Source organism: Panulirus ornatus, chromosome 57 (genome assembly GCF_036320965.1).
Source record: "Panulirus ornatus isolate Po-2019 chromosome 57, ASM3632096v1, whole genome shotgun sequence".
Classification (NCBI taxonomy): domain Eukaryota; kingdom Metazoa; phylum Arthropoda; class Malacostraca; order Decapoda; family Palinuridae; genus Panulirus; species Panulirus ornatus.
The window spans coordinates 29,674,893-29,685,960 of record NC_092280.1 but is presented as its reverse complement, the minus strand read 5'-3'; the positions used below and the strand labels follow the sequence as shown (position 1 = coordinate 29,685,960).

The 11,068-nt window shown below is 38.3% G+C and overlaps 1 protein-coding gene across 1 annotated transcript in view; it reads right to left on the bottom strand.

Moving 5' to 3' along the window:
- Window positions 1-63: 63 nt before the first annotated feature.
- The window catches only part of CBP (sarcoplasmic calcium-binding protein), a 32,410-nt gene continuing 21,405 nt past the window's right edge, over window positions 64-11,068 (bottom strand). The window contains exons 4-7 of the mRNA XM_071694956.1: window positions 4,753-4,920; window positions 3,646-3,789; window positions 3,304-3,384; window positions 64-2,163 (exon numbers count right to left, since the gene is read on the bottom strand). Coding sequence (XP_071551057.1) covers window positions 2,017-2,163; window positions 3,304-3,384; window positions 3,646-3,789; window positions 4,753-4,920 — 540 coding nt within the window. The 3' untranslated portion in view covers window positions 64-2,016. The remainder of the gene's footprint in view (window positions 2,164-3,303; window positions 3,385-3,645; window positions 3,790-4,752; window positions 4,921-11,068) is intronic.

Below are 11,068 nucleotides of genomic sequence, written 5' to 3'. Positions count from 1 at the left end.
GTACCTGCTTCAAAATACATACATGACTCCAAGCATTTAAGGGTTAATACTGACAACAGCTGGTATCATGTAAGAGCTTTATTTATTCATCTTAAAAAAATATGGTACTGTTTTCCATTTTTATACTGATATTTGTTTGGGCCTTGCCAATGAAGCCAAAGAGAAGGATTCAGATAACACCCACATAATCACTGAAGCCTTTTACATTCATTTTCTGTAATCTATTTGTCAGCCTTTATCAGTATTCACTGTACCTGAGAATATGACTGTACATATTTCAAAGCCATTGCACTATTCCTTCCCTCATTCGGGCTAACAAACACTAGATATATGAATCTGCTATTAATCAGATATGTTAAAAACGTAACTTGTTATATATCAGTTTATGCTTCAAGGGACAAAAATATTCAGGTGAAATCTTGTTGTTTGGGTTACAATATGCATTATTACTTTTCACATGTAATGTATCTGGTATTTCAGTATCATTTATGGGTCTATAAAATGTATCTTGCTTTTAGGAACACTTCTAGTTGTAATGAAGTTGCATATACATATCACAGTTATGTTTTGTCCAAGCAACCGGATTTCCATTACTTTTAAAGCAAAAAGGTAATAGTGACATGTAGTGCTATTAATGCCAGATAAATATGGTTAAATGTCAGTGGTTTAGCAGCAGGCACAGCATTATCAACCACATACAATGACCCTTGCAGTACTTATTGTCAAGCTACATGGATTTTTTCTTGATGCATTTATATTCTATACCTCATTTTAATCCATCATAATATGTTAAAATGATAAGCTTAATCACTTAAAAAATATTATATGAGCATCAGTATAGGAATGTACCAATATCCTAAAACAATCACGTTCTAAATCAGTTGATTCATTGGGTCATCATAATGATTAAAAATCACAAAATGAAGGAAGCACCTTTCCAGATCACAGATTAGCACCTCAATTTACATATTTTACTGTGTCTCCTGTACATCACTGAAAATAGGATAAAGGTTGCCAGATAACAGACTCATAACATTCATCATACAGATCATTCAACATTTTTCCAATGTAAAAAGGATATGGGGTGTACAGTCAACAAAAAATCGTTTTTCTACTCTTGGGTTCAAAGGAATTCATTAAAAGCAATGTCACTCCAGTTAATCACTTTGGTGATACTCATTTTAATATGTTCACCAAGAACATTGGAAAGCCAAAGGCATGAGTTGCCTTTTACCATATATCATTTGGTTATGTAAGAAAACAATAAGAATGTGAAAAAGTTGACTAATAGTGTTAGAAAATTCATTAGTTTTGCCAAGGGAAGCATTTGAACAAGTTGACAAGTATGTGCTGATTATCAGGACATCAGTATTTTGCTTGGTATTACAAGGTAAATTTACTTTAATGACAGGAATTGGAGCATGAACAATCATAAATGTTCAAAAGGTAGGAATCTATAACATGTATCAATCAATCAAACTTGGCACTATTTGACAGTTGCAGGCATTCCATTTAGCAACAACCACTTACAGAGAATGAATCACAAATATGATAATGAGACTTCACATGAAATGCATATAACAAGCAACAAACGACAGAAATATCTGGTAATTCCATTGAGGGAAGTTCCTTCACCCTTCCAGTTATATGCTTTCCTGTCATATACATAGGAATACAGTATTGACTTCTCTGGTAATTCCATTATGGGAAGTTTCTTGAACCATCCCATTGTATGTTTTCCTATCTTGTGAACAGGAATATGGTATAAAAGTATGTGGTTATCTCATTAAGGAAAGTTCTCTTACCCCTCCAATTGTACATGACATCCATGAGAATATATCAAAATGCTTCATCCTTAAATTTCAAAATATTAAAGAGCAAGTGACGTGAAACTATTTTTTTGTTGACTGTACCTTATTAGTAAAGTGACTTATGCATTATTCTTTATCTTGGAATATTTAACCTTAATAATTTGTGTGTGGTGGTCCTCATCAGCCAAGCCCAAAAAACTTATGCTCAGTCTGCGAGTGGACCCCAGAAGAGCTTGCTGGGTCGTGTTTCATCTTCACTTAGGAAGAAATCTCTGCCAAGCTTGACAAACTCCTTCATACTCAATTTCCCATCACAATTTCTGTCAATGACTGCAAAGGACTGAGCTGCAGCCTGGAAGATACAGTCCCAAGTAAGTATACATATCTAGTCTTAAAACAGTAGAATCTACTTGTTATTCAATTTGGAAGAAAATTTTACTCCACACTTTTCTCTCAGTTCATAATGGATGGTTTTCCATATGATGAAAATTCTCATATATGTATATTATTATTTCATTATTATTATACTTAATCACTGTTTCCCGCATCAGCGAGGTAGTGTCAGGAAACAGACGAAGAAAGGCCCATCCACTCATATACATATATCTATATACATAAACGCCCATACATGCACATATACATATCAGTGTATATATACATACATACACAGACATATATATACACATATATGTATACACTTGTACATATTCATGCTTGCTTGCCTTCATCCATTCCTGGCACTACCCCACTCCACAAGAAACAGCTTGAGGTTATACTGCAAGTGAAGCGTCACCTTTTGTGAGGCGGTATATTGTCACATGAAGCTGCAAGGGCCCATGGATAAGGGGACCTAAAGAACAACATGTCATGAGTCCCTTTATCAAATACCCTCTCAAAACTGAGTTATATGGCTTTGGTTTGACTGTTTAGACCCCAATCTAGCATCTCAATCTGGCCTTCTAGCATCGTCAAACAAATTTTGTCATGTCTTTAATGATGATGTGCGTGATTAATGACTCCATAGCTTTTGTACAAAGACTAGTAGCTGTGAAGCACATAAGGGATTAATTTTTGGATACTCTGTCTTTTTGTCGTCAATCTCAAACATTACATTCAAATATCCAACTCTCAAAACTTGAAGCAGCCTACCCATGGATACAGAGTATGTACAATGTAACAAGGATTGTGTAAATCAGCTCACCTGTATGTGTTTATCAATTCAACTGCTGGTTGTTTTTCAGTTTAGTCGTAAAGAATTCTCTTTCATCCTTGTATATGCTGAGTGTTTCTGAACTACAGTAGGTTAAATGTTGGGCTATATTTCCATAATGTCTTTCTAAATTCAACACTGACAGTGGGTTAAATGTCTTAGTAAAGCAAGTAAAAAATAAAGGTGGTTCTTATAGTGGAAAAAAAATAATAATGAAAAACTCTACCAGTTGCTAGTAGATGATGCCAGTTCTAATACTCAGAAAATACATAAAACACTCACCTCTTCAGAAAGACCCAGGCAGGAGTAGAACATCTTGAACTCTTCAATAGATATTTCCCCACTTCCATCTGTATCTACAGCCTGCATGAAGTAATCTCCTTTCAGATAATATGACATACAGTCAGCAGCATGAGGTAAAGTCTTTATGCAACATATGACAGTTTTAAAGAAAGTGTTTATGATTTAAAAGGTAAATGACATAAAAATATTAGGAAAAAATAGTCATTCTGTTTACATGTGTATATCACTGGAACCTTTCTTGTTTTGTTTTTTAATTTTAAAAAGAAGTATCATAACATGTAATATTTATGACTACTTAGAACGAAAAATAATTTTTGATACCTTAAAGAAATAGGGTAAAGGTCTGGCAACTCTCTTCCGGAGGTCCTTGGTGTTGACAACATGTTCCATCTGGGTAAGGAATTGCTCCTGCCCAATGAAGACATAGGGGTCACCTGATGCACCCCACTCCTCCTCCCATACATGCTGCAAGTAGGCACATGCTTGAACATAAGGTCACAACTCCAGTATACCCAAGGACCCTTTGCCTGTATACAAAGAGTCATGATTCTGCTAGTTCTAAACTTGGCGTTCATGCCACAGAGTTATAGTTCAAACTTTATAAAAGCTTGCCCGTCTAGAGTGTTGATGAAATGGCTTTTATTGTTCATTATGCTTAAACTTATGCAGTGAAAAAGAGAAATGTACTTAACATTAAAAGAGTGGCTTCTTATTGTGATTTTGGTGCTGCAATGTTCAAACGTTTTGTGAGTACCGAGATCATATTTTGTTGTAACCAGTCATAGAACAGTGTAGACTGTTGATTTACGCTCTGTCTTGAACCTTTATTGTTTAGATTCTTGTATGTGAATAACTGTTCACAGAAGTAAGTGAAGCTGAATTAACATGCATATGTATCAGTCTTACGCAAGTATGGATATTGATCTTGAGGCAATTATTTGTAGAAACCAAGTTAATCCCATTCCATAAATGTAGAGCAAAGTGTGTTACAGCTTTGTAGAAGAAACTTTTTACTGAGCTGGTTCAGCTTTATTAGGAGATATGGAAAAAAGGCTGTTAAACGGTTTCAAATTTTTTCTTTCTTTATGTCTTGGGGAAAATTTTGTTAATCATCTCTTTGTTAAAGCCTCATAAAGTTTTCAGCACCTGAAGTCAAAGAGTTTAACGAAGTTTTGTTTAACCTTACGTTAGACATTACGAGCTCCGTCCCAGTTGTGCATTCACACTATAAACCATTTTGTTAAAGATCTTCCAGCATCATTTATGTTAATTACATGAAACTAAAACATTTTCTAATGTGTTTTACATCACATAAAATGAGTGCTACAGCACAATCATAGGTACAGTAAACTTAGATGTATCTCACCCTGAGAGCATCGATGATGCTACAGCACAATCATAGGTACAGTAAACTTAGATATATCTCACCCTGAGAGCATCGGTGAACTTCCCAACTTCCTGCGGCGTGAGGTGACCGAGCTCCTTGAACTTAACAATGAGAGCTTCAAAGTCATCCCAGGACACTACACCATCTTTGTTGATATCCAACAGCTGGTGGTGTGTGCGCATCTTCCTTTGCCAGAACGATGTTTGACCCTGGAGGGGATAGTGATGATACTGATGCTGTCATTTATTGATATTCATTCATAAACACTTTCATGAACTCATATTCCACACTGTCATGATTACCATTCTCATGAGCCCTTGCTCAAAGTCCCATGCAGGGCAGCTGGCTTGAAACCAACCTTGCTGTTCTTCCTCAATTTACGGTTGATTAATGTATAGGTTCCTGATTTAAGATGAGTATTTATGTAAATTAGGTTATATGAGGTTGGGGGGGGAGCATGAATGTACTCATTAGTCGTACAGACAATGAAACCTAAGGTTGAAAGTAAGTGCTCCACCATCCCAAGCTCAGAAAAACCAGACTTTGGAGTTAATTTGCAGATAAGATTCCATCTTACAGTGACACTACAACACACTTACAAACAGCTTACTCTGAATGCTGTTTAACTAGCAGCTTTCACTGAAGCACAAGAAATAAATGAAAATATATGATAATTCACAATTGCCACTTAATAGAATGTCATTTGACACCAACCCCAAGCACACACGTAAATATTTATTGCTGTAATCTGAAACAGTTCACATCTAAGGAAATGTATACTATTTGACCAAATTAAAAAACACCTTTTTTACTAATATGAATCCTCCAAGGTAATTTTGGGAATTTATAGAAATATAAAGAACATAAACAATTTTTACACCATATCAGGTGTTTCATAAAAGTTGTTAGGACCCCATTTCTTTTTTAACTTTTTTTTCACAGCATTACTCTTACTACCCTAAATAACGATGATGCTTCCACCTAACAGCATATGACTGGGAGACTTGGAAAAGTAAGATGACTGCCAGGGTACCTTTTAATCACTTGAATACAACCGTACTCAACATTGCAACCCTTTAGAATGATGACAGGGTGGTACCATTGTGGTCCATGCTATCATACTCCAAATGTTAGTAATTGGCATATATTTGTGCAAGGAAGCATGCGCACATCAGTTCTTAAAAAAAACATATTTCACCTCTGTAGATTTCACCCATCCTAAACATGGCCTACTCTGGAAAGTTGAGTTGGACTTCATGTTCCAATACAAGAGTAAGGCTTTGCCACACAAGGAAGAGAGAGCAAGTGATGAGCCAATCCATGGTGTGCTAACCTTCAAGGTTCCATGGCCTTTGACCCAACATGCTCACCAAACTTGAGTTGTGAAGTTTCCCTCTTGGGCAATTTCTTCTAGTCCTTCAGCTTAGGATTTTCAGCTGTCTTGTGCTGCTTGGGTCTTCATTTTTCTACTCATATTCTATGAAGAATAAATCATCAAATTGAAGCGGATTTTTTCCTAGGATATTTTTTTAAGATTACGATTTCTAATGACAATTTCATTTTCCTCTAATCTCAATATGAAATATGAGGTTATTGGGTACATGAAAATGCTAATATTTTGAGTGTAATAGCTTCCCCAGTGATTATTTATCTTTAATTACATAACCTAAGCATCCTTTTGACAAGGGCTCTAGCAGGTCATGGCGGCTCTAGCAGCGTCATGGCTGTGCTTTAATCAGTAGGAGGGAAAGGATTGACTCCCTTTGAGTGATGAATTCTAACGAAACTGTATTCCTTTTATTCAACTGATGTTGATACCTCACTGAAGGTGACTTTTCACATTCGGAGTAACCACGCACAGGCAGAGTACAGTAGCACCATTTTCCTCACTCACACACACACACACACACACACACACTCATATATATAGAATAGATAGAATATATATATATATATATATATATATATCGATGTTATAGGGAAGATACGCGGTTTTGTGATGCACATTCAAAATCTGTCATGCCGTCCGTACTCAGGTACCCTTCGTATGAAGGATCGCTCTTATTTAAAAGTACCTGCACATTATATGCTTGAACTAACTTTATCTATTTTCTGTCAGAATGTTTTACGATAGTGGGTTCTTGATGTATAAGAGGCCATACTCCTGCATAACCGCTATTCTGACACATCTAACACGCCCTTATTGAGTGCATACACTACTTGCCGACTGGTGGCCACATGATGGTTGATTGACCTTTCTAGTTTTTAGTCATTCACAGAGCACCACAATGCTTCACAATTTGATGCACTACATCATGCTCTTGGTCAGCTTATGCGATTTTTTTTCTTAGCAGTAACTGTTCTGACTTTTAAGAAAAATATTGTCTGATGTATTTCCCTAATAGTGGTGTATTGCGCAATTTCGTAAACACACAATGCCCTCCAACAATAAGGATTCGAACCCGTACCATTTGTGTGTTTAACTGGAATGCGAGCAGACCACTGGGTTCGCTCGAGTCTGCGTATTATGTTCAGAAACATGGTAGTTTGGTGAGAGTAGAAAAACAGGCATGAGAAATACCTGTAAACTTTTAACTTTGTTTAAATGAACTTCAGAAACGACTTCAGTTCCTAGATGCACTCACCAGTTTGGACCTATCCGCAGGGTTGCCCCCTAATTTCCGCTCCCGAGTTGAAATAAAGAGGTGTCTCACCTGAGGCTCACATTATGAGGATGAAAGAGGAATCCTACGGATGAAATGAAGTAAGTTTTAAACAAGTTTTCATCATTTGGTATTTCATTATTGAAGGATATTTTTATTAGTTTCCAACCAAGCCATGTAAAGGAAGGCAACAGGCACAAAATAGTCGATTACGTCAGTTTAGATTTTAGAGAATACAGTTCAAAATGAATCTGGTAAGCAATCATCATACCTCACGGACAACATAAATTGTGGTGCCCCAGTAGGCCTTAACTAATGCTTTTGGTCGATAAAATGTTGTAATGAAATTTGTCAAGTTTTCTAATTGCATCACAGCTTAGAGCTTGTGAGTTTTTGACTATACCGGAACAGAGGTAGAATTGTTCGTATAATTTGGTAAATGAAGTTTGCATACTTACCAAATACCCAATAGGGAATACATAAGTGATTGAACTTAGAATCATATTGACAAAGGTCATCATTATTAAAGCCAACAAAATGCTAATAAAGCCAAGTACGTTTTCCTGAAGGAGTTGGAGGAGGGAGCAGGGCATCGCATTGGTGGGAGGGGTGGGGTAACCCCCTGTACAGTTTGGAGACTTCCGCCTCAACGGATAAATGGGCGGCTTGCAAGATGTCACCTCCCTAACTAAGGATGGTGTATCATCAACACAGAGGTTCTAGACGGCATATGTGTATATGCATGTGAAAACCCGGTGCGTCTGGAACGTGCACGCGTCTATGCCGGGTTATTGGTGGCGGTGGTAGTACACGAGGGACGGGGCCCCAACAGACCGGTTCTGGTGCACGTGATGACTGAGGCTGGGCCAATGGCGGACCGACAAGGGGACCTGCTAGGCAACGCCTGTATGATAAGGATGGCGGGGCTAACCTACATACATCTTCCTCGTTTCTCATTTCCCTCTGGTAACTTTGAATCGATTCAAATATACCACGACGAAATAAAAACGATTGACTCTCGTTACAGTCAGCTTGACTGAATAACACCTCTGTGCATACCGTCATTTAAAATAAAATCCGCGGTACAGTCTTGGGTAAATAAAGTACTGTCATGGTAAGATCGTACAAATACACGTTGACAAATTAACGGCGAACGTTCTTCATTACATAAATTCAGCTTCGTTGTTTAATAATGGGGTATACTTCATCTGGGCGCAATCCGGCAAGCACAGCTTATGATCACTGTTGGACCTCAGGTGTGCAGGCAGCAGCCGCTCCCACCTCCCAGATCCATAAGGGAGTGTAGGAGGACGCCGCCCCAGAGGGACACAAGCCACGCTGGTCTTTTCAAGGCCGCTCTCTGTAGTCCCACCCAACCTTTGTCAACAAAGATAAAGAAGCGTACTGTACATTACGTGTAAAGGAAGTGTGTTAAATCCATGATGCATATTGGTATTATGGATCTTATTTACTACAATACTGAATGTAGAACAAAGAATTCCTGTCATCCGTAAATCTTTTGAGTATAGTTCATGCCTAGTTGTTATTCTGAATTATTATTATTATTATTATTATTATTATTATTATTATTATCATTATTATTATTATTATCATCATCATCATCATCATCATCATCCACACGGGATCCCAGCCAACTAATAAAGGAGAGAGTGTAAACTTGCATTCTACTAACGCCGAAGTCAATACCAATATTTATGCACCCAACATGACGCGTTAACACAAGTAGTCACCTCATTCCGCCGGAACAAGCCCTCACTCCAGCATTTTTCTTGGGACAATGGAAACCCTGCCTTAGTGATACGGTGGACCGAGGTGAAAGCAGTAACCCAGGAGAACCTTTCATGCCTTCGGGAGAAAGCGACAATACTGGCTGGGTCCATGAGCCACACGAAAGGATGAAATTCCTTGAACACCACAGAGGTCATTCTCCGGACACAGGCAAATACAGCTCAGTCATTGATACTGTCTAGTCCGCGCATCCTCCGTGAGTTAGCAGAATCACAAGCGAGGCAAGAGAATCAGTGTTCACTTCTTCCATGTACGATAAGGAAGCCCGGATACAGTGTACTATACTGCCTCAGGATAGCCTCGCCACCTGCCAGGCGGACGATCCGACTCTCCACACTTGTTCACAACCCCAGCTGCTCACCTGTTTGTACCCAACAAACGATAAAACCTGAATGAGACTTACTTTTCCTCTGCACGATTTCCTTTACTTTTTTCCCTTTGTCTTACCCGTTTTGGGAAGGGTTGCTTTCCACCAGCACAGATGCAATGAGACCTGGGAGGAAATTGTGTCCATGAACCGGGCAGGGAGAGTAAGAGCGCCTACATGGCCTATATTTGAGCGTTTCCATATAAAAGGCAGTATGAATAAGTTAGACATTGTCTCTAGTAAATGTAAAAAAAAAAAAAAAATCAAGACATGCATAAAAAGCAAAGAAACAAAGTATCAACTGGATCCTTACCATACTTAAATTAAAAGATCTTAACCAGTCGCCGCTCCTCGAAAGAAGATTGAAGGAGCGATGACCATCTGAGAGGATCCATCACTTGCTAAGGGACACCATTAGTATGCCCGAGTCGTCCTCGGGTCCAGCACTTGTGGCACAGATAGCCCCAACAGTGACAGCCGCTGCATGTAATAAAGTCGCGGTAGTCATGAGTAATGAGCCTTCGTCGGCGGCCTTTTGCGACTGTGTCGGTCGCACTCGTCGGCGGCCTTTAGCGAGTGTGTTTGTCTGACTCACAGACATTTGTTGTGCACAGATCAAGTACAGACTCTGAGAGCAGATCAACCCAATGTTGATATTTTTCTTCTGGCTAAAAAATCTATAAATATACTTTGTGGAGGCTAGAAATAAAATTGAATTATACTGATTATATCTGCACATTCAAAACTGATCACGTCCATGCAGTCAAAACTGATTAAGTCCGTTCATTTAGAACTGATTACGTCCATACAATCAAAATAAACATCAAGACTTCGAAGAATCTCCTTACTAACACCATTCATTATGCTGTTAGTTTCTCGCACATCGCATGTCTTTTTGATCTTTACATTCATTATTCTCCAATAAGCTTGTTTCATCCACTTCTTAAACGATGTAAAGTATTTATTTTTGTTTCATTTATGCAGTCGACCTGATCTACTCGTTTCAAATTCACTGTGAAAGTTGCAGAAATTCTAGCTAAATTCTTCTGTGATAAAGTCTCATCACCGTGTTTGTTTGTTTGTGTGTGTGTGTGTGTGTGTGTGGGCAGTATGGTAACACACCTCATAAATCATGGTAGTTGCGCAACGACCTCCACCACACCAAGTACGCCTCTCCAACGTCACACCAAGAGCGATCTGCTAATTAATAAGCCTCTCATTATCAGAGTAAACACTGAACTACGTTCAGGCCTTTCCTTCTACCGACTATAAGTTCCTTATCATCCCGGATGAATACATTAATTTCCTAGTCACTGATATCTATAAAGCAGAAGTCAACAAAGAGAAAGACTGTTGTAAGAACAAAAACAGATGCTGACGTCATCTGAGGGGCAGAGAATGATGGTGAGGCGCAACCAGAATGTAAAACATAATGCGCCTCCATATGGTGCTACAACACACACACACACACACACACACACACACACACACACTATATATATATATATATATATATAT